We start from the raw sequence: 25,553 nt of genomic DNA on the forward strand, positions 1-25,553 counted from the left end.
ATGTAGATGTAACATTATTGTGGGACTAGCGCCAATAAAGACAGTGTGCAACTACATAATATAACCCGTGTTGTTTGTTCCTTCCCTCCTAACAGTAAAATATCATTCAGTTAAAGACCCATATATACGTAATTACTAATTACTAATTACTAAACACACGTTTGATTTTTTTTTCAAGTTTATCAACACCTTGTCATATTATTTCTTACAAATAAAATACCATTCTTATTTATAAGTTGCGATACAGCAGTTTGCACTATAAATCACATTGAACTTTTTGCCGTAACCGTTCCGACTGACGCTGTTTCTTATTTCAATTTATGTCCATTCCACTGGATCTTGGAATGATTTTTATTTACTGAGTGAGAAAGTAGGTCTGTTTTTATAAAAGGATCGCTTTTTGTGGGTGAAATTTTGATTTCTATGGAATCCTCGAGTTCATCTGTCTTGATGTTTTCTATTCCACTATCCTTATGAATTTAGAGGTAATTTGACAGACAAAAACTTGAGATTTATTTACAACTAGGTTTCCGCCCGCGGCTTCGCCAGCGCAGTCAAAGAAAAACCCGCATAGTTCCCGTTCCCGTGGGATTTCCGGGATTGCGTCATTTTCCCGGGAGAAAAAGTAGCATATGTCCTTTCTCGGGTATCAAAATATCTCTATACCAAATTTCATGAAAATTGGTTCAGTAGTTTAGGCGTGATTGACTTTCGCATTTATAATATTAGTATGGATATTTTATTTTTAATTAATAATTTATCTTTAAACTTTACCGTTGCAACGATACATTTTATAAGGTCGGGTAATTACCCGACACATATACGTAGATGGCTTACCTTTTGTTTTGATCTGTGATTTTTCTCTCAACTTTTCATTCATATCAATTGTGATAACCAGTTGACGTGCAAAACAAGATTTCAATTCTATTTTACACGAACAACATCGAATCCATAAAACACGTTCGATTAAATTAAATGCTACATGCAGGAAACCACGACTAAAAGCAAATTCCTATTATAATATCATAAACGAATCTGTATAATATATTAATATTTATGTAAACTGGATCAAAGCATTCAATATTGATGCATGGATTGATATTATTATGTTATAAATAATTAATAACTAACAATAACTTCTAATGTTTTATATAGTGAAACTGAACAATCGATTGTGATGAATTTTCTGTGTTTTTTAACAATAGGTATTTGTGTAGAAACTGCATTTCGAATTAGTTACTTATTGCTATGAAATGAGTAGTGAATTACACACACATTTTTAAACCTACCTAAATTATTATTGAAATAAAGTCCCCTTTATATATAGAACATAATATAATATTAAAACTCGTATGTAGATGATACAATAAACGACGTCGCAAATTTATATTACCTTAAAAATAAAGAGAATGAAAATAAACCAACACAGAACATACCTACACATATTATATAATTATTAATTGTTGAAATTAATATCTTCTTTTTGTCAAGTCTTTTTTGAGTTGAATTATTGTTCTTACGAGAATTAAGTTTATTTCAGTTAAAGAATATTATAAATGACTTACAGCAATACCAACATACACACACACAATATATAAAAACAGATATTACCAACCTTCGGTCCATTGCATCTATTCAATTATGTCTAAATTCAATTGTTTATTCGGAACGCGTCGCGCTGACAAAGTCCGCACAAAGTATGCAATTCTACAATTATCGCGTTGTTTGTACTGTAACTTTGTTTATTGTTTAGTACGTGCGTTCATAAACTGTTTACAACCACTGCGGTTTGAATGTATCGGTTTGAATAAATATAACTGTACAATGTTGTAATGTTTTAGGGTTTATTTTTGTTATGTGAAGTAACAAAGTATTGGTGATTTAAAAGTAATTTTACATGATACGACAAAATGTTTATGATTTATAGAACATCTAAATGAGATGGCTAGCTTCCCCAAGGAATATACAAGTTTGTTTTTTATGTGTTAAAATACATCAGTTTTCTTATTATGAAATGATATTGTGGAGCTTTAGAATATAATTATAAATACCACATTTATAATTTTGTTACATCTAAATATATTTCTATTTAGAAAAGCTGTTTATTTAGTCTGACAAAAAAGGCATGCAAAACAAGCACAGGTGTATATGATTAAACGGAAAACTTTCCTCACTTTCATCTGCATCTACCACAATGTTCATACTTCACAGTCTTTCAATTTAAATCCCTTACTACATTTTAAAAGGCCTTAATCCAGTAAGTTTTATCTAGCAAGTTAAAACCGCACCGGTCGCTTTGTCATTCAACCAAGTTTTGTGACGTAATCAACTTCTTACGCTCGGCTAATTTCAAGTAGTTGGATAGTTAAATTTTTTAAGTGTCTTTTGTGGACGTCTTCTTTTAATGTGGAACCAATGACAATTCAATCTTGTTTAAATTACACTATTTTTCATAATGGATAACTCGCTTGTATTGGTAGCCCAATAAATTTGATTAAAATTATTATAGTTCTGCAATGAGTTTCAGAAGGTGTTCAAGCATGTAAGATGAAGGAATGGTAGTTTATTGAATAAAGATTTTGATCATAAAGAAGCTATTCCGTTATCAATGTTATTATATTTTTTTATTATTCTAGAGCAGCTTTATTTTAAGACTTTTTAACATATATTGTTACAGATACCTTATTTAACAGTACATTCTTCATACTATCAATACTAATAATGAGGAGGAAGAGCCGGCATTCTAGAATCAAAAGAAGTCGGCATTCTAGAATCAAAAGAAAATTACCAAACAACCAAATAAGCCAGCATTGAATTAGAAGAGAACCCCATACATGATTTTGGTATGGCATAAAAACTTGATGTGCGATAAAAAACTATTTCCCCATTTAATAAAACAGAAGTATTAATACCACATAAACGTAATGTATTAGCCAGTTATCAGCTTACGATAAGAAGTATATTCTAGTGGAAGGTTCGCGATATGCTGGCACGATGCCACTACTTGAACTGAGGTAAGCGACAATTTTTGGTAAGCTGTTAATAGCTACTTTCTATTGGCTGCGACGGTTAGCTGCAAATAGTTTTAGTGCTAAAACTGCTGTGGGAATGATATTTATAGTATAGGTACGAAATGTCTAAGGTATGGGTTCTTAAAAATATTTTTTCTGAGGATGCGTGGTGGCAAATTGTGACGGTAATTTAATTTTATATATAAGAGGAATGGTATGTAGGTACTTAGAAGAGGAATGTTAGATTGTTTGTTTGTACCAATGAAGCTCGGAAACTGCTGAACCAACTTTAGATATACAGTGGTGGACGTTTAATTAGAAACACGTAACAGGATGAAGTAGTCATCAAATTTATTTACTTTTGTGTATTAACGTATTAGTGATTAAGCATTATTTAATATGTAATAGAACACCCGTTAATCTAGTTTTATAATAAATTGCTTATTTTTAATCAAACGTCAGCTTAAATTAATAAAATTAAACAACTTTAAGTGAAACCTGTAGGCGTAGTTTCGACACATTAGTCGACATCGATCTCGACCGAAATCGGTCGGTAACTAACGATGTTCAGTAACTATAGTATGGACCTAAAAAATTTAGTGTTGTTTTTCCAAGAAATTTACCCTGATATTATGGAATATACTTATAGTAAATTAAAATTAGTTACATAAATTTTTCGCATTATTACAAATACAATTGCATATGAAAAAAGCACATGTTATGCACAAAAAACATGGCAGTTAATTTAATTTTAATCAAATTCAATATTTTTTTTATATCAATCGTTTAATTAATGTTCTATTTATTACATATTCATGGAATCCAAAATTCCATGTATGGCAATCTTATTATTTACTTTTTTGACATTTGACATCAATCAATCAAAATAATATTTCTATCAAAATAAATATAAATTTTGTGTTTTCAAGAGGATAATTTTTAATTATATTCTTAAAAATCCTATAAATCTATTGGATAATAAATATCCTAAGAAAATATCAGTCTGCTTTATGTTTTTATATAGTTAAAGCTATTAGTTTTAGTTTAGTAATATTTTGTTACTTATTTGTGAAGTGCAATAAAATTCTAATCAAAAGACTCTAAAAGATCTACAAGATAATTCTGCTCAATTCGATAGCCTTTCGAGAAATCTTTAAGACATCATAGAAACGGACGGAAGTTTTAGGACGGAACGTATAATTTGTATCACTTATATTAATTTTAGCTTGTATTATTATGTGCATCATTGTATATTTTATTACAGTTAATAAGCAAAGGATGAATATATGCAATTGATTTAGCGGTTCACGGGTAATTATTTATGTAACAAATATAAATATTTATCTATAAATTTTATATTTTACAGATGAACAAGTTACTAGAATTATGTTGGTGAGAGATGATGGTTTTGAGCCAAATTTTCAACTACGCTATTATAAACTGTTAAATTAAATTTTTTTAATAAATTTTTTTCGTAATTGGATCGTTTTTATTTTATGTGTATTCATCTGTATAATTTTATTATCCTAGAAGTTCAGAAAGAAATTAATCGAATATGAATGCAATAATTTAGGCTGAATAAATGCAGAAAGCAGTACACTACATATTTTAATATTTATTTAATACTAGCGGTCCGCCCCGGCTTCGCCCGTGGTACATATTTACGTTTTCTCTACATAAAAACCATCCTCGTACTTCAAGGAATATAATAAAAAAAGAATTATCGAAATCGGTTCAGCCGTTCTCGAGTTATGCGCTTACCAACACATTTTGCGATTCATTTTTATATATAAGAAGATAATATAAGAGGCTTCTTAACATTTTCAATAAAATTTTGAAACCATCTTAAAAATAAAACATTATTTGTTTATTTTATTTTAATTGCAATAACATTAAATAAGAGAAAACAATATTGCGTTAAATCATGTAGCATCGGAAGTTTGAAATATCTTTTTTATTATAAAATTATAATAATCTATAATTTTTCAGACATTATCAACCGTATCTACAAATCCACACAAACCGTAGGCCCTTATCCCATTACGATACTTCTAGAATACGATACTCGAGTAGAATACTAGTTAGATATTTGCTCGCTAGTCGCTACCCGATGCTCACATAATATTATGCGACTGAAAAATGACTAAATTCATCATTATTGTGCCTCGTTTTTGTAGACGGACGCTATGTCGAGCGATTCCAGTGACGATGTAAAAGTAGGAAGTAGGTACTGCAGGATTCATCCATATATTGAAAGAAACATAAATTGTAGTTTTTATAGCCGCACGAGAACTACAACATGATGATAAGAATTTTTTATCTTTCTACCGAAGAGATACGCGCGAAACGCGACGCAAAAGCGACCAATTAAGGCGAAATACAATCATGCTTGTGCACCTTTTGGGCTACGCCCCCTGGGTGGAGCATAAGAGCGCGCGGGACGCTTCACAAAAATCCCCTCGCCACGCCACACAACTGAATAGATGACGGAAACATACGGAACTAACGGAGGTTCAATGAACTTTACTTATATTCTAATATTCGCGCGGTTAAAGCTGAGTAAAGCGATCCGGCAACGTCTTTTCGTTGCCGGGCCCATCGAACTAGAAAAATCGACCTTTGTTCCTTTGCACGAAGGTCGATTTTTAATTGGTACAAATCTGGTTACAAAAAGTGAGCTTGTGACTAAATTATTTTATGATGTAATTATTTTTTATTGTTAGAATTGTCGCTACCTACGTTACTAGCTTATTTGCAAATCTTTGTAAACAAATTTTATAGTTTTTCGACATGGGGACTTTACGTACAATATGATAATAAAAATACATAATAGAATAATGCTATTTACGTTTGTTTTTTTTACATTATTATCGGTTTTAAAAGATTTAAAAAAACGGGTTTTTGTTTTCATATCATATTTATTGAAAAAAAAAACAATAATAGACAAAAAAATATTATTTATGTACAATTTTGATTATTTTTGAATAAATATATCCGACATTTTGATATACTTAACATCAGATATTTTCGAATGCTGGTTTTGTTACCATTTTATTGTTTCAATGTTTATCTTCTTGATACGACTTCTTCTCCTTGTTCCGTAAATAAATATGTCTCTTGCCCGTTACTTTGAGCTATCCTTGTACATTGAGGTGCTGAAACAACCATAATAAGTTATAATAGGAGAAAAATTAATTGATAATACCTCTTATTAAAAAGATACTGCCATCAAAACTAGAAAAAATTGCACAGCTGTGTACGTTCCTTTGTCGCTTTATTATCCTAGCCCGCAATAAACTAAATTGTCGGCGTCATACATAGCAAACTTTCTGAGAAAATCGTTCTTTTGTTTGCAAAATTTTACGGTTGACCGCAATTATTATAACAAGTGCTTTCATAAAAATTAGTAAAAAATTTCGCAGCTGTGTCCGTTCGTTTATCGCTCTATTGTCCTAGCTCGTAAAAAAAGTCGATTGTCGGCATCATAGTTACATAACTACAAATTTTTCAAATATTTTTTATATAAAATTTATAGGTAATTATGCTTATGCATAATATGCAAATAGTATTCATAAAAATAAATTAAAAAACTACTCATACATACATTCATTCGAATTGATATATGTATAAATAAATATCCTTTATCTAGTCCTGTCTAGATCTAATCCTTGTCTTGGGATTGCTCACATGTGTATAGAATTGTTAGTAGATCAGCAATAAGCCTAAAATAGCATGATATCTAATAATTAAAAAAAATACAATTACCGGTGCAGTGAAAGACCTCAGACAATAGTTATAATACAATAAAAAAAAAACAAAAAAGTTATACGCAATAGGGTTGAAATAAAAATTGTTTCTGATCTCACTGGTAATTACCTACCCGTCAGTGATAACTTATATTAGTCTGAAATATTCCACTATCTTCAATCTTATGACTTATAAATAAATGACATAAGAATAAACTTACACAAAAAAAGTACTATGTGAAACTGTCTGAAGATCCACATCAGTTTCTGGTAATCATGGTTGGTCTTTTAGACCAACGTGTCTTTATTGCGTCCTGGCTTTCAAGCTGCACATCGGATTTTTCGTGGTCGCGCTTCGCTATTAGAAATAAACATACATACACAAATCAGTAGTATATTTATTGGAAAATGAAATCTCAAAAAACAACTCAAACATTACCTATTTGTACCAATAATAAAATTATAAATAAAAATAAAGACAGAGTGCATAAAATTATAAAATCTTGATTTGTGCGTTGCTAAATTCAAACTTTGTAAACATATATGTACTAGTACAAAAATCATAAATAGGTACCTAGTAATCAAATTATAGGAAGATGAAATCTCAAAATATGACTAAAATAATATTACTTATTACAAATAAGATAACTATCAAATTTTCATTTACGCATTTCTCAATTTAGACTTGTAAACATATACCTAGTAATCAAAATATTGGAAGTTGAAATCTTTGGACTTGTAGCGACCGAAAGACATAATAAATATAAATAAGCATGATAAACATTAAACTTACCTATTTAGGTTCAATAACTGTAGTTTCTTCATCTGCCTTCGCAACATTTTCTTCCTAATGTTCTCACCATCAATGTTTTGGCCACCAAAATTCACCATGTTTATGAAAAACTTTAGTAACACTAACACTAAATCACGTATGCGAGTAGACAACGGCACCGCGCGAAAAAGTTGTACAGGACTGCTCTCTAAGACGCGTTGGCGTCGACTAACAGGAGGCGGAACGGCGGAAGCGACCGGCCTGCGCGCAATTTTTTGCTCATAGTTTATAAATATATTTTTTTTAAATTACTGATGTATTAATTGAAAAATCTAATCCCGCACGTCCCTCAAGAATTGAATGGAAGTGGATGTGGATAAAGTTTCATTGATATTACTTTACTATTGTCCAAATGAAATTGATTCTCCGTTTAATTTTTGGGCAACTTCACAACGTTTTTCTATCGAGGCAAATTTTGTCAATCGTGTTTCGGTTCCCAAACGCCACTAAACAAACTCTTCAATTAAATAAATCGATAAATAAAAAAAATCAAATTCAAAGTTTTTGAAGAAAAAAATTAATTCTCCGTGCGCTCGAAACGTCTGTTTTGGGTCTCATTTCGCCTTAAACTAGTCGCGGACGTGGAGGATACCGATAGCGTAATGGGAGAAGGGCCTTCGAAATCTTGTCGAGATCAAACGTCGGTATCATAACGATTGACAATGTCAAAGAATAATTTGTTTTGACAATATTCGAATGTGTTGCAAAGAAATGATTTTCCAAATCCATGAAATCTATATTTTATTTATTTTTCATATATCTACGGAATTGAAATAATGATGTTATTAATTTAGATAAAAATGCATTACTACAAGGCTATTATCATATAAATATTTTGACGCATTACGGAAAGTTTTGTGAAGAATAAAAATTATAAACAAATATGTATCCATTGTATACTTCCATCAAATTAGGGAGAGGTATTAAGCGACATCATTTTCATTGCTGAAGACGGGACTATAAATTAGTTATCGGTAATTACCGACTAATTTGTACAGACTAGGGCCCCTGATTTTCAAGCATTTTCAGTCTGGACAACAAATTAGAAACAGCATGCTTCGAGTGTTCCAAAGTCAAAGCCTGTTGAAATGCCGACAATATTTTTTTCTTCTACAAATATTTGCACCGTTTTTTAAACATTCCGTATAAAAGTTTCTGAAAATTAATTTGTTTTGCAGTATAAATGGGTAAAAGTAACAATTGTGACCCATCAACAAGAAAAATAATTTTAAGTTTACATTTTGACAAAAACTGGAGTTACAGGAAAGAATAAAATCATTTAGAGTGTTTGATAAAAAGATATTCAATGCTACAGTTTATTTAAAAGAGCATGGTACTTCTGATTAAGTGCCTAAAAAAGCTCGACCATGAAAATCACTGCTTGCGAGCATAAGCAAATAATTATTTTCTCAAAATGGATCCATTTAAAGGTTCCAATTCTATTAGAAAATATGTTTTTGCAAACGTGTTAAAATCTCATACAATCTAAGGCACGACGTTGTAAAGCTGTTGTAAAGTGTTGTTGTCTATAAAGATTATAACAGTCTAAAAACAACCCCATAGATGCCCATACTATAATGTTTCCTCCGCCATGCTTAACTGATTATTTATTATCTAAGGCCTGGTTAACTTAACGACGCGTGTATCCTTTGCCATCAAAATTGATTAAATTAATTTTAGTTTCATCCCAAAATAAAACTTTTTCACTGGCGTACTGTCCACTAGCATTATTTCTAAGTAAATGAAACACGTTGTTCCCTTCCTTGTAAGAAGCTGTACTTTCCTGGCGTCTCTCCAAAAAATTTTGCCTCAAATTACCGCCTGCGAACCGATCTCATCGACACATTGCGAGGTTCATCTTCGGAAAAAACTAATTTTATAATAGAATTTGACCTTTTAAATGGATCCATCTTTTCCAAAATAATCATTTGCCTATCCTCGCGTGCAGTGGTTTTTCATGATAGAGCTTTTCTAGGCACTTTTTCGGAAGTACTATGCTCTTTTAAATAAACTATAGCATTGAATATATTTTTATCGAACACTCTAAATGATTTGCAATTTTCCTGTAACTCTAGTTTTTGTCAAAATGTAAACTTAAAATTATTTTTCTTGTTGATTGGTCACAAATCATACTTTTAATCATTTATACTGTAAAGCAAATTAATTTTCAGAAACTTTTATACGGAATGTTTAAAAAACGGTGCAAATATTTGTAGGAGAACAAAATATTGTCGGCATTTTAACAGGTTTTGACTTTGGATCACGCGAAGCATGCTGTTTCTAATTTGTTGTCCAGACTGAAAATACTCGGAAATCAGGTTTCACTTAAAGTTGTTTAATTTTATTAATTTAAGCTAATGTTTGATTAAAATTAAGCATTGTCTTATAAAACTAGATAAACGGGTGTTCTATTACATACGAAATAATACTTAATCTTTAATACGTTAATACGTAAATGTTAAATGAATTTGATGACTACTTCATCGTGTTACGAGATTCTAATTAAACGTCCACCACTGTACGTTCACCATAAGAAAGCTACAATATTTAAAAGTATAATTATTTGCCTGTGTTTGGTGGTGTGGGTGATCTGTCATCATGCATACCAAATTATAGATAATATTTCATTTCATCTGTTTCATTGTATGTTTCAGTACGACAGCAGTATTTTAAAAGCTTTAATATTATTTAATACGATTTCATGTTTTGATTTTTTTTATGCGTTTAAATGAAATAAGTATGTAGATCATTTTTGTTAGGTATGTCATTTTGCACAATTTATAAAATCGTGCGATATTGTTTCAATGACTTTTGCCTTTAGGTTTCTGGTTCTCAGAAGTTTGTAACAGGTCAAATTTGTAACAATATTTCGCAGAAATTAATTATTATTAGTTAATACTATTGGTTGCCAACTTGCTAACTAATCGTTTCTGAATATTGTTTGTGCATTGAATTTCTGTAAATGAAAATTGGGTTTATTTGTGTTTAGGTTACACGCACAGGCTACATTTGTTTCGAATAAATTTACCGAAAATATACTATAATAATGTATGAAACTTAATGAAATTACACGCTATTTTTAAAATTGAAATGGTTATGAAGGTTAGTTTTGAAATTAAGGTTAATTTTAAGTTTTTAAATTGAAAATCCTTTTTTGATAATAATTCCAACAAATGCACAATATTATGCGTTTCTATTATAAGAATAATTTTCGAGTTTATAATATGAATTCTAGTTTTAATTACTACCAAAACTAACAAGAACAAAGTGAATAGTTATTAGTGAAATAGCATTCACGCGTGTGACAAGTTATAATTAGTGATGTTATTAACAAACACATTATTACTACTCTATTTTGATATTCGGTAAACTTAATGAAATTCGTAATACATGTCACTATGTTGTAGTTTACAGTGTTTAATTGATTTCAGGAATTCACGGTTTGAATATAAAATTTGAATGAAATAACATTGGAAGTTTGGAATTTTAAACATGCAGTAAATTGAATTTTTGGTGTAACATTAATTGTTTGTTGTTTAGATTTATACGCATCTAAAACACAAGATTGCAAATCATCGAAAAATCCTGATACATAAAAATATTTTGCTTACAATTTTAATGCACTAGTTTTCGTTTAATTAGAATCTATCCAGTAAATACCCTCTGAATAAACCGTTTTACAATAATTTTACGTATCCGTATTACAAAAGTTTCATGTACTCACACATATATCTAAGTATATTTACTTTCACATCATCTCTGTGGGAAAGTATATGGGCTGATGCCCATATACGTTCCCATTGCTAGGACACTCGCCTCCGAGGGTAATCCACCACGCTGGCCAAGTGCGGGTTGGCGGATATTACATATCGAACTTTTAATTCTTCGACATGTCGGTTTCATGATGTTTTCCGTTCGAGCAGTGTTGTTTACATATACCACAGAATACATAATAGTAGCTAAACGTTACAGAACGGACACTCTCCGCCTCCCGCCAAAATTAAACACTTACCTCACCCCGCACGATCATGCTATAATTAATGGTCCGCATTTTTCCGTAAGGACGATACGCAACGAAGATTGACAACATTAATCAAATTGTACTTTTATCACAAGTAATTTTATTATTTTGGATTCGTAATTATCGTTTTTCGTAGAAAATGGTTAGTTATTGTGCTGTTTACGGATGTATTTCATCAGAAAAACGCGAATTTCTTTACGCTAGTCACAATTAATGTGCGAACCCTAAAGCGTTAACACACACATTTGCACTCTCTACAGTGTGACTGTCAAAACGATAATTTTGTATGGAGTGTCCGGGGTGTGCATACTCACACAAAACTTCCAAAACAATAGAATCCTCCAATGTATGCGCCGGGAACCACGGGTTGGACACGCGGCAGGCGAGCTCGCGCCCGCTGTCCTCGCGCCGCACGCGCCATGTTAGAATGCTTTTGGTTATTTCACCGTCTACTTCTACCTGTTAAAAATATAATTTGTATGAATTACTAGCTGCGCCCCGCGGTTTCACCCGCATTGCTCCGCTTCTGTTAGTCTTAGCATGATGATATATTATAGCCTATAGCCTTCCTCGATAAATGGGCTATCTTACACCGAAAGATTTGTTCAAATCAGACCAGCAGTTCCTGAGATTAGCGCGTTCAAACAAATAAACTCTTCAGTTTTATAATATTATGGTATATAGTATAGTATATAGTTTAGATTATAATATAATCAGCAGTTTTATAAGCTAACATAGATTTATCGTTTAGCACCGGAAAAACAACAACTTTTTTGATATAATTCTTACCTGCGTTAAAGAAGAGTCAATCCTCTGGGCATTAATAAACCAGTCAACATTAGGTGCTGGTTTGGACCCCCGCGTGGTGCAGACAAAAGAACGTTCATGACTCGCTCTGGTTGGACCTCCTCCCGTCACTCGCACGTATTGAGGTTTCACTGTATAATAAATAAGTGTAAATTGTGAAATTTAGTAAGTGTAGTGTTAAAGTACGTGCTACGATTAATAATTAATCGTTATGGTCGTTATGGTCGTAGCACTTAGCTACGAAAATCGTAGCTTCCTTAACTTTCATTCGCCATTTATAAGGTAAGGAACTTATACCGTGGATAATGATCCGTTATGTGACTAAAAATTGTTGTATCACATTGTCAAATAAATATATAATGTAGCTTTTGGTGAATTTGTTTAAGAATAATTTAAGTAGCTAGGTGCCTGTCCATCACAAACGATACAAAAAAATAATTGATCCTTGTTTGTTGCACTAAAACTGAGAAAGTTACTATTTGGTTAATTTTGACTTGAAAATATTAAGTTGAAAATATTAGTAGGAAACCCAGAAAATAGTTTTTACAAATACATTATGTTAGTCATAGGAAGTTGGACAAGGCAAGTTATTACTTGATATTTCACGATACTCTGAACAACTCACAAAAAAAACTCACAATACAACTTCAAAGTGACATCCCTGACCATCGTCTTCAACAAGGGCGGGTCGACTCGGCACCTTAGCTTCGCGCCGCTCATCTCCCGCGACAGAGTAATGCGCACCAGACAGCTGCTGGCGTCGCGCGCGATAGCGAGCCGGTCGTCCCCGTGGTACCAGGTTATGTCTGGTGGGGGTTTACCTGTGCACAATAGAAGATTGGTAGAGAATCTCCAATATTTATTTATTATTTATTTTATTAACACTTTATTGTGCTGGCATACAAATAAATCCTTAAAATTAAAACTTATAACTAGTCCAGCACAGAAGACGGCCTTATCACTTAAGAGTGATCTCTTCCAGGCAACCTACTGTGTGGAGTAATATTATGATAGAGGAGGTAGGTAGGAAGTACAAAATATATATATAATATATACATAGCCATATATGTTCTATAATAAATACATACATATAAAATATTATATATATTACATATAATATAATACAATTTAATACACATTAAAATAATAATTATAATATTATGATGAACGTTACCTTAAGTGATCGAATACTTTTTAAGGGGACGTACGACATCAAAATATCTGAAGAAATATTGGATACAAAACTTTTATTAGAAGCCTGTTATGTGAAAAGACTTTTTTAATAGATGTAGATATAATATAACCGTAATACACGAATTGTCTTAATATGGAATTTCGTTAATTTTAGTGAAGATAGGCAAAAGCATTTCATGATTATTATTATCATCCTCGGTAAAAAGTGTTTTAAAAGCAGATGTCGATAATTTTAATAAACATCATAGATTAAATTGTCAGTTTATTTCCACATTAAACATCCCCATCATCACCACTGCTAGGACACGGTTCTCCCGTATTTAAACATAATATTATGACTTTACGGAATAAAAACTATCGCTACTATAAAAAAGACGTGTGGCACTCGGGGACTGCCGCGGTAAAGCTATTGCATGCTATGCCTTCAAGCCACACCTCCGCGCCCGGCCCGTTGGAGTGGGGAGCGTGAAGTTTTTCGTTACACAATTTCTGGATTCGGTCCCCGCGCTCAAGGCCCGCGATAGAAGCTATGCAATAGCTTAATATTATGATTTAAATAACATACCACCATCGGCCTGGCAAGTCAGCTTAAGCTCCTGCCCCTCTCTGTATGGCCCAGCCAGGCTCCCCTCCACCTCCCTTCCCTCGCTATCCAGAACCCGAGGGGATTCCGGAGGGACTAACAAACAAACATTATTAGTTATGTAAACAGAAATGATTAAGTTTATTCTATTTGAAGGTAAATGTAACTTTGTTTACAGCCTTTCTTGTCATTTAAAGTGTTTAGTTTTGCTTTGGTGGTTATTAATTAGATTTTGTATGTTCGTATGGAAAAATTGGGAAAATACTATTTAATTCATTAGGAACAGATAAAAGATAAGAGTCAAAAAATAATTACTTAAAATTTTCACGGTATCTAGAATTATTTTAATGAATTTCATGCAGGTAACTAAAATGCTCTTTAAATAAAATAAGCATGTATTTCAAGATACGATACACGTTTTCATTCCGTTAATACAATAAAGAAAGTGCAAAAAAGGTACATTAGAACCGCTTTCAAATCCTATACCTATTAACAAAATATGTACTTACCAATTACAGTCAAATTCACTCTATAATTCCTAGTAGGTGCATCAATATAGTCTATCCTGCATCTATACACCCCTTCGTCAAGTTGCGTCACCTTCTCAACCACCAGGTGAGCTGATGATGGATCCGACTCGTTCAGAACGAAGTGCGACCTGGTTCCGAACTCGCCGGCTACTGCCCAGTGGATTGGTGGACCGTTTCTGAAGTCTACCCTGGAAGATTTAAAGGTTAAACTGCTATTCAAAAGAAAATTAGGGATACTTAAGAAGTAGATCACAAATAATATGACCAATTGAATTATATTTCAACATTGATTAAAGTGACTGTTTAACAATTATAAAAAAACTTGTCATTGGTTTTATTTTGTTAGATACTTATAATTTAAACTTATAGTATAAACATAAAGATTTGATTTCCGACTACAAAACAATTTTAAAAATTTTGAGTATTAAGTTTTTGTTTGTATTTTTACTTTTTTAAGTTATTTATCCCGGGTCAACCTTGGCGGAGTTAGAGCAAGCAAAATTATTATTATTATTTCAATAAACCCGTAAGCCTATGTTAATATCATATGTTATTTTCTATTGTAATACAGGTTTTTAATATTTACATCAGATAATATAATTGGTAACCTGCTCAAGGCAATACAATTTATTCGGATTAGCGTCCAATATATCAGTTATCTGGTATCATAAATGTCATATTATTTGCTGTGTTTACTACGTTAATATCATAATTCCTGAGGGAACAACGTCTTGTTATAACAAGCAATTGAAGCTTGATCGTCTCATTTCTTGGATTCGATCAGGAAACTGATTAAAATGTACCCTAATTACCATTTTACGGAACTTAAATTTAGGAAGAAAATTTATGCAGTAAATTTTACATTTTATTGGGCTTTGTCTTCACAAATATGTAAAGAAATGTTTGATTGTTTGCAAGTTGGTTACTCAAAACTATACTGATTTTGTTAACTTAAACTGTAACTGGATAATATATTTTTTTTACCCATGAGGAAACTGGATCAATTTTGTTCCCAAATACAATAAATCCTTAACAGCTGCAGAAAATACGTCAATATCTTATTGCTGGCGCTTATTTAACGTATGAATTACACAATACCTCAAAGCAAATAGTCAAAATACAAAAGCCCCAGCGTATTGTTAAAATGCGGCTACAATTTTTTCCAATTCATATAACACAAGTGATGCCAAAATGCACACTTCGAACTGAGTCATTTTAAAACAACTCTTTATGTCGGAGGAAGGAAGCAATACAGTCTTGTTGGAAACTGTCCAGTGCAAAATGTTTGATCGTAAGAGGAATCAATAAAGTTTGTTTGCGATATGTACCGTGTTTGTTTTATGGCGATTGCTTTTTATATGACGTATCACGTAGTTGAAGGCTTGTGGACTTGTAAGATCTCGTTAAGTAAGACATTTGAAAAAAAACTTCTGTTTTTTAATATTAATCACTAAAAACAACATCGGTTAAATAAAATTTTTGCGCGATTGGTCATGATATTATGAATAGCCCAATAAAAAAGTTACTCAACTATTTTCCTAGTAATTTTTGATGGATGTAAATTTTGAAATCGTTAAAACTTCAGAATCATATTACACAGATTCTTTAAAATAATATTAAATGAAAATTTCTTAAATTCAATAAGAGTATGAAAATGCTTTGCTTGGTTTCGGAGTTCTTGGAATGTTTATTCTATTATTTATTTACCTTATAAAGACTGAGTTGTTAAATTCAAAGTAAGAATGAAAAGGCTTTGAAGATTGGGCTTTAGACTTACACGTGCTAAATATATTGTTTATTTTTCTACGAATTTATATTTTTTAGTACTTTTATGCGTATTACTAACTTTAAACATAAGTTTCTTTCTTTCTTCCCACCTATGATCGTAATAAAAATTGATTGACTGATATTCATAGAGAAAAGGGTGGTTCTTGTATCTTTGGTATACAGAATCAACTTTTTTTTCGCAAATGATAATTGGGATCGGCTTTTGTAAGAGAAATGCCAAGTTTCTGTACAACCTAAAGCGTTTCTCTATTGACAAAGGTAAAAGAAGTTGCAATGGGAGTTTTTATTTAAGATCTTTTTTGGAATCATTACCTAAAATTTTTAAGCTATTGTATAGCTTCTATCGCGGGCCTTGAGCGCGGGGACCGAATCCAGAAATTCCGTAACGAAAATAACCTCACGCTCCCCACTCCGACGGGCACGTAGGTGCGGCTTGAAGGCATGCTATGCAATAGCTTTACCGCGGCAGTCCCCGAGTGCCACACGTCTTTTTGTTATATATATTTCAGTCATATTATTCCATGAAGCTGTCGGTATGTTTATTATGTCCTTAGATAATGTTTAGTAAATAATACGTGTGATAAAAATGACTTTTAATTTAAAATGCTTTTAGTAAATAAAATAAATTAATGTTGATAAAGATATCCGTTAAACAAAGGTATCATTAAAACTGCTCATAATTTTCCACCACTCAAGTTATCTTTCTTTTAATTTGCGATGATAAAAGCAAGTAGTAAACGGAGTCACAACTCGTTTTATGTGGTACCCGAGAATACTCTTAAAGTTAAAATTCACAGTATTTTTATAATGACAGTTTAGATGGCTTTGATACTAATTGGGTCACGCAATATTACGATTCTGAGGTCTAATAATTTTAGATATTTGCCTAAAGATTAGTGACTAACTAACTCAAAGATGATTTGAACCAGGGACTGAAAGAGATATCTTTACAACTAATATTTATGAACGGTGACGACGTAAAGTTCGAAATAGTATTGACGTCCCTTCCAGAGTAAGATGTTATCAGGTAGTTTTGTGGTCATATACAGTACCATATTATTTATGTAGGTATTATTTAGGTAGGTACGTGGTTAGTACCTAATATTACCGTCAATCAAACTGTCACCGGGAAAATTCATAAAGTCGGAATTTAAGATGCCAAAGATACACATAAGCTACACTTATATTTGTTACTACAACAAACATATTGAATTCCATATCACATAAAAACAATAGTTATACGTCTTCCTAGAAAACATATTTTCTTACACAACATCCAGATTTTCGTATCACACAAATTATCATCGAAGAAGTAATTACCAGCGCAATTATACAAGAATAATATATAATTCTTAACGGAATATGATAATTCAAAGTAAACAAGACCTTCTGGTTTGTTATTTAAAGACGCCCTTGCCATTTTATATTCATTATAGCTTCCTTCAACGGTTTCGCTTGTTATTCACGGCCTGCATACAAATATTTCGTCGCAAGTTTTCGTCTTGTAAGAACTGGTCCTTCGAGGTTGTTTAAACTTCTCTACCAAAAGTTATGCACTGATGTATTGAGATATCATAATAGATATGGTTGTAGTCCTTATTTTTTTGTTGAAAAAAAGAAGCTATATATTAGGTTATATAATAAAATAATAACTTGAAACGATTAATATGAAGATAGAAGAGTGATCTGCCCCCGTAGTCAAGTGGCTTTCTGTTAGCGTAGCGTTCAATAGAATAGACTACGAATGTATGAGATTGACTAAGCTGTAGATACGTTTATCTACAGCTTACGTCAATCTCATACATTCGTAGTCTATTCTATTGAACGCTACGCTAACAGAAAGCCACTTGACTAGGGGGGCAGGTACCTTCTAGATAGCGCAATCTATTGGAGCACAGATCTTAGCTTTATATCAGACAAGATAATGGATAAGTGATGAATGATAACGACCAATGAAATGAATGATAAGATTTCGAATTAACACGCTAAGATACTCGCAGCCAATTCGCAATTCATAGGGTTGTAAAAACTCAAGTAATGTCGTCTAGTGCAGTCAGCTCGATAAATCGCCACGGGTGAAGCATTACCCATCGCGAAGATTTGGCGACTGTCCAGTGGCAACCCTGCCAGGGCCTAACGACTGTTATTCTAAGAGATACATCATTTCCTTGCGTGATAAATATTGTATGCAAACTTTGGAAATGGATTTTGATAATGGTCGAATGAATTGTATATTTTATGTGGTTTGATAATATACGGATATATGGATGTGAAGGTATTGGTTCTGCAAGTAAATGAAGTAGATGTTCGCCGAAATAAAATGTAAAGGGCGATGATATAACCTATTTCAGTGCAAAACGATACGGGCAACTCCTTTTTATAACTTCAAATTCTTCAGTTATCGAAGATCGAAATATGTGACGCATTTGATTTGAAAATGAGTTTATATTGTTTGTGATCGAATTCCCCTGTATTAAAAAATTGACAAGTTTCGAAACGAAACATGTGCAAACAAAATTATTTTTAATTTTAACCCTTAGCCCTTATTTTTTAATTAATAACTCAGTTAAATTTTATTGCAAGCCATTTGATATTCTCGGTAAAACCATTTAGTTCTTAATACATTCAATAACTCGCTATGAAATTACCCAGGTTACTAATTAGTGCCGCTTTATTCATCAATTAAATGTCAATTTAAATATTGCCTTTCACATGCACCCTTAAGGGCTCTTGTATACATGCCACAGAAGCATAGAAATTACTAGAACGTTTTAAACCTAGCAATTTCCATATTCAGAGAAATTATTTATTAGCACTTGAGTATTCGATGAAGTTAATAGCATCAAATTATTGATGTGAATGGTAGAGTGTGATTTTTGTTTTGATTATATATTTATTTAAATTTGTTCTGACTTCTGTCACAAAACTACTGATAAATGTGTCTATATGATAATGTATATAGGTATACGCCTTTTTGAAATTATTTGTTAGTTTAGGGCCGATTTTTCAATGTGCGGGTAAAACTTATTCGTCGAATAATGTATAAAACTACCATTTTAAAAACGTATTCTAATTGCCCGTATTTGACAGTTTGAGTGACATTTTAATATTATCGTGTAATACTTTATTGGACGGATAAGTTTTATCCAAGCATTGAAAAATCGGCCCTTAGAGGGCAAGACAACTTTAAATTTAAGGAAATGAGCGAATGTATTTTATTTAAACATTTACTATTAATTATGATAGGTAATAAGTTTAATTTTTTTTTAAATAACATGTGTCCTCTTAATTTTCCAGATACGTCCTATTTATTTCCACGTAGTTTAACCCAGACGGAGCCAGGTCAACAGCTTGTACAGATAAGAAATTAAACTCTGTTTGCATGAATCAGTCGGCTTCCATTCATGCTATAAGATATAAATCTCGCGACATTCAAGTTTAATATACTTGAATCTTAAATAGAACTGTTTAAATGAAACGCTCGTCATTCCGTCGTCTCGACGAGTTATTTCAAAGTTTTAAATTCATTTATGCATCTTAAATCTCTTTTAATTAGGCGGGCGATGAACGAGCGGTGGGTTATCATGGAATTTTGTGTGATGATTAAACGTTCATGCTTTAAAACAATTGTACACTTGTGTTTATAGAATCGTTAATAATTTTAAATACAGTTTATTTTTTATTGCTTTCTGACTTAGTTTTTGTCGCATTCACAATATCACATTGCATTATTACGTTTTCTAATCCAACGAAGTACTTTTGACAATTCGATATTAATAAATACATGTACTTAAATACACAAAATGTAACTACAGATAAAGAATACATAATAATATGTTAGAAAAAATCCAATTACCTTTATGAATGTTTTTAGTCTGCTATTTTTCTCAGTTATATTATAACTCACGTTATACATATATTATAGCTTACGTTTTCATCGCTCGTGTATAAACAGCCTAATGCTCCTTTGTTATGCCCGCTACTTGGGTACTAGCCAAGTTATATGCAATAGATATTTGGCAAACAATGGAATTTTCATTTTATATTGACATGTAAATTATCTAAGAATCTAGACAGAAGGATTTTATGGGGACCTTTATCTTCTACTTTCTTTGGTTTTATTTCGTCATCTATTATTTTTTCACTGATCAGCAATGCGTGTACTAACATTTATTTTTTTAGAATTTTTGCCTTTTATGGATTCATTACCGGCACAATCTTCATCAGTAAGTGCATATTTATTCCCACTGCAGTTAAGATAAGGGTAAGTGACACTTATTTGTAACACTGATAAGCGACACTCGTATAATACGTGACACTGTGATATATGAACCTACCAATAAAATAACCCATAGGTTACTAAACACTAAAGAGCTCATTAAAGTTTTTATCCAATACCAACATCAAACTTAAAATTCAATCCTCAATGCGACTCAAATAAATTCCTAGCAATATTATTAGAAAGGAAATAATAGGATCTCACAATGATTCTGTCGTTAAAGTTAGAAGTAATTTAAAATCGCTGTATGCGGTCGTGGTTCAATTTGCGGACAAAGGTTGCAATAATGCCTCAAAGAGGGCGGGAGGGGTCATAAAGTTACCTGTTTTAATGCCGCTTCTAGGCTATAAAGTGGGCCCTGGGAGTGCTGAGCTAGACAATTTTACGGCACTAAAAATTAATGCTTGATTTATGTTTAGTGATTTCTTTGAGTGTTTGGTTTGGAGTGGTCAGTTGTGTAACTGTAGAAGCCTGATCTGCTAATGTAGCTCTACTAGAGAAAAAAAACTATGTCCTTACGGGTACGGGGGTATGTTCTTACGGGTACCTATAGTAATGTGTGTTTAATATCTGGGGGCACGGTAGTGCCCCCGCCAAGACGAGCCAAGCGAGGCGCACGGGCACTACCTACCTTTTCTTGAAGCGCTTCGACGTTTTTTTGAACCCTCATAACTTGGGTTTGGATTATGCTAGATCAACAAAATTTTCGGGATATATTGTCAATAGCGGACTTATTGAACATATTAAGTTTTAATTACATTAGCTTTTACACTTCAGATTTTATTTATATCTAAAAAACGCTAATTTCGTCACTGACTCACTGATGATCATCAAAATTGTTAAGGTATTTCCTAATGTCCTAGAAAGCTGAAATTTTGTTTATAAGCTAGTATTAGCACACAAACAACAAAAAAATTATAAAACTTGTAACTTTCATCCCCCAACCCCTTAAACTAGGGGATGGGAGTTTGTATGCGACCTGTAATTTTAAATTAAATTTTGATGACGCTAGAGGTCTAATCTAATAATTAATCTAAAACTTGGTTACCCTAGATATATATATGTATAGGTACTCCTTGTTAAAAAAAAAAATGTTACAAACAACTTACAAAAAGAAATGAAATCCCACCAAAAACATTTTCATGTAAAATGTTGCCAAGACGAGCTCTGTCAAAAAGTTATCAGATCTCATGTAGAGCCAAGCTTCTAACACTACACGCCCTAACTCTACAAGGCCTAACTTCACAAACTCTACACCTTAGTCAAAATATGTGGCTTGGCCGTTCGTTACTACAAGAACTATTGTATAACACAAAAGTAATGAACAGTGAATTAATTTTTCACCTTACGCCGATGTGAATGTGAATGTAGCTCTGCACTAATGAAAATATGAACTAAGCATGTTCATATTTTCAGATAATCTTTCAAAAAAAATATTTTTAAGTTTTGTTTTTCAATTTATTTTGTAAAAACATACCTACCTTTAAATAAAGATATTAATACACTACGTTATGACTTTAATAGCAGCTTTGTTGCCATGCAACGTAGACTTATGCAAAATGTATGTATCTACCTGCGTCTCTCTCGCATACTCATACTCTCACCAAGATGACAAAAGCCTAAGTGGTAGGATAGATGCATGTTAATTTAAAAGGCAAATATTGTTAAGACTTTACTGTACATTTATGGACGCACACAATATTAAATAGTACTATACTTATATTTTTATTATTTTACAAAACCATAACACAATAATAATAAAATATACATAATAATACAGATATATATATGCACATAATTTCTACAGATTTCATATGATGTTTTTGTAAAAAAAATATAATGCTATGCTGCAATATGCGTAACTATGTGAATGTTTTCTATCTAACAGCACTGGCTGTTCATTCAAAACACAAGCATCATTTAAATATTATTTAAACTTCATACCGCACTCATATTGAAATATTGTATGAAAATAGAGTAATTGAAATATAAATAACAGACTTGAGGTCGTAAAACTGAGTCCTGCTACGAGCCTTAACTTTCTGTCATAGTGGAGCGTACATTTTATTTTATGACCGCCATTTTCTTTTAGTTATAGCAGATTCTTCATTGAGAGTTAGTTTTTGAAATCTTTTACGTGTATATGAAATCTCTTTACTTTGTTTATGTGTTATGCATTTTTTTATGTAATTTTGAGTAGGTGATTGTGTGTCGCTTTAAAAAATGTATAAGTTCAATGTGTGTTTGATATTTTTTAAGGAATGGAAAAAATACTTGATTAAATTAATGACTAGAAATGAGTAGGTACATAAATAAAAAGAAACTACGTAGGTATAATAGAAAATGATGCGGTAGAGTGCCCTTTTTATAAGCTTTAGAGTTTAGACTCTGTGAAAAGATCACTATAGAACAATGACGTCGCTTTTTACAAATACATAATGTGTTTAGGTATTCGTTTTTCTAACTGTTTTGCAAATAAAGCGTTAAAAAAAGCTCTAAAAGTGAATTAAGTTAATCAGTCCCATGCAGGTATAACAAGCTAGAACAATTATTTTGAACAATTCACTTGTTTATTCAGCTTTCCGTAATTAAGGCACAGGATTCATTTCAGCCAACGCTATCATCTGTATTGGCGTACCTTCGTAACGCTTTTTGGACAATTGCCAAGCCCTTACTGTTGAAACTCACTTTTTTCTCGATTTTGAATTTTTATACAATTATTGAAATGACACTGTGGGTTGTCATTTTTTTCTCAATTTTGAATGTTGATACTGTTATTGCTACATTTAGCACTTTTTCGTAAGGAAATATATAATTACTAGCGGTCCGCCCCGGCTTCGCCCGTGGTACATATTTACGTTTCTCTACATAAAAACCATCCTCGTACTTCAAGGAATATAATAAAAAAAGAATTATCGAAATCGGTCAGCCGTTCTCGAGTTATGCGCTTACCAACACATTTTGCGATTCATTCTTATATATATATAAGATTATAGGTTTGCGTCACCGACATGCTAATCGCGTGCACATGTTAATATTAAGTATTATAATATTAAAATTCTAAATTAGGTAAGTTTTTTCCATTGGCAGTCCCTTTGACTTTTTATTAAAGTACATAAAATTAAATTACTATGAAATGATGATATAGTATCCTTAAAATATTTACAGTTGCTAATTGTTAGGTGATAGGTTTATATTAATAAACATACAATTATTGTAATACGATTATTGAATGAAAATTAAACATGAGGTATAACTATGTACATGCTATTTAACTCAAGTTGTATCTGTATAATACTTCGTCTTTTCCAAGAAAAAAATCGTATTTCGTTCTTTTTTTCCGCAACCAAAGGAAAAACTTTAGTAAGAGTAATGAACAGAATGTTTTCAGGCCTGTATTTAAAATTCAATTCGTCTTAATTTCTTCATTTTATCACAGAGTTCCCAGGCTGCTGACAATTGCTTGAATACGGCAATAAAAGTATTAGACGAAATTTTATACTGCGATAAAATTTAAGCTAAAGAAAATGTTTATTTTTTTTCTTTTTTATTATGAAAGTGTATTAAGCTTGTTTAAGTGAAAACGGACAGATTTGAATAGTGCTCGAAATGTTTTAGAGTGAAGTATTCATTTAGAATGCTATTTATAAATAGTATTTATGTATTGGTATTTTTAAGTATTTAAATGCGAATTCTTAATAAAGTTCTTAGTATAGGTAATATAATATTATAAGGATTTATTAGCAAAACATAAAGAGCAAATATTAGCTTATTTGTCCATAAAAGGCCGGCAAAGCACCTGTAAGAAGTGTTACAGGTGTTTATGGGCGGTGGTGACCACTTAACATCAGGTGGCCCACCTGCTCCTTTGCTTGTTCTGACATAAAAAAAAATATTCATTTGCTCCCATCTGTTTTTCCTTTTTTCCATATGAATGTATATATTTTATGGCCTTGTCTAAAAGATAAACTATTAATGTGGTTGTCACAAAGATCCATAAAAACCATAAAAATATATCATTGATTCGGAATTTCGCATCTACCAAGAAAAATTGGCAACAAACAGAAGTAACTTTGTATCTATAATCTATATTATGTAAGAATTGATAGAGTATGAACGAAATATGTATTAAGAAAATAGCATTGTATTTTTTAAACGCAAAACATTTATGACTTTCAACTGGTATTCGAACAAAACTGTGTATTTTTTTATTTAAACTTTTATAGGTAACACGATGATTGCATCAATATTCAACATATTATTATATTGTGCAATATCTACGTATGGAAACAATATTTACAAATTGGTGAAAGTATATTTACATAAAATTTTCCAAGGGATCGTCATCACGCACATAAGGGTCTGTATCCAATCAAAAACATGGTATTCAATAGCTATACTGACGTTTGTTCAAAATATATAACAGAAAATATTAAATTATTGTTTTCAACATATTGTTAAAAATAAAACTCAAAAACTGCCGTTTACATACTTATCTGTCCGTGGTCGTGTCATATTACATTATGACCAAGTTTTTTTTTGTTATTAAGGTATCTGCTAAGAAGTTTTTCATGGGGCCACCTCATGCTGTGGTCACCACCTCCTTTAAACACTAGGAAGAGCTTTGCCGGCCTTTTAATGACGAAGTGTGCTCTTTTATTGGAGACCCTAAGGTTGTGATTAATTAATTGTCTACACACAACAGATTACAACATATTGTGCATATTTATTGTCTGCTAATTACGTTTTTTGGTAAAGAATA

At 31.8% G+C, this 25,553-nt stretch overlaps 1 protein-coding gene and 1 long non-coding RNA gene across 3 annotated transcripts in view; both read right to left on the reverse strand.

Annotated features, from left to right (window-relative positions):
- The window catches only part of LOC149480221 (cell adhesion molecule CEACAM5-like), an 82,112-nt gene that overhangs the window by 10,513 nt on the left and 46,046 nt on the right, over positions 1-25,553 (reverse strand). For both annotated transcript variants that reach the window (XM_089706960.1, XM_089706958.1), the window contains exons 4-8: positions 14,704-14,912; positions 14,177-14,290; positions 13,056-13,238; positions 12,400-12,548; positions 11,925-12,069 (exon numbers count right to left, since the gene is read on the reverse strand). In XM_089706960.1, coding sequence (XP_089563086.1) covers positions 11,925-12,069; positions 12,400-12,548; positions 13,056-13,238; positions 14,177-14,290; positions 14,704-14,912 — 800 coding nt within the window. The remainder of the gene's footprint in view (positions 1-11,924; positions 12,070-12,399; positions 12,549-13,055; positions 13,239-14,176; positions 14,291-14,703; positions 14,913-25,553) is intronic.
- On the reverse strand, positions 5,556-8,152 carry LOC149480222 (uncharacterized). Its single transcript, XR_016317052.1, has 3 exons — positions 7,551-8,152; positions 6,979-7,115; positions 5,556-6,166 (listed from the first exon to the last, which is right to left on the reverse strand). It is a non-coding gene; the product is annotated as an uncharacterized LOC149480222 (long non-coding RNA).

This window comes from Colias philodice, chromosome 18, assembly GCF_061535455.1.
Source record: "Colias philodice isolate Cphi_HAF_F1 chromosome 18, ilColPhil1 Martin Lab GWU primary, whole genome shotgun sequence".
Lineage (NCBI taxonomy): Eukaryota > Metazoa > Arthropoda > Insecta > Lepidoptera > Pieridae > Colias > Colias philodice.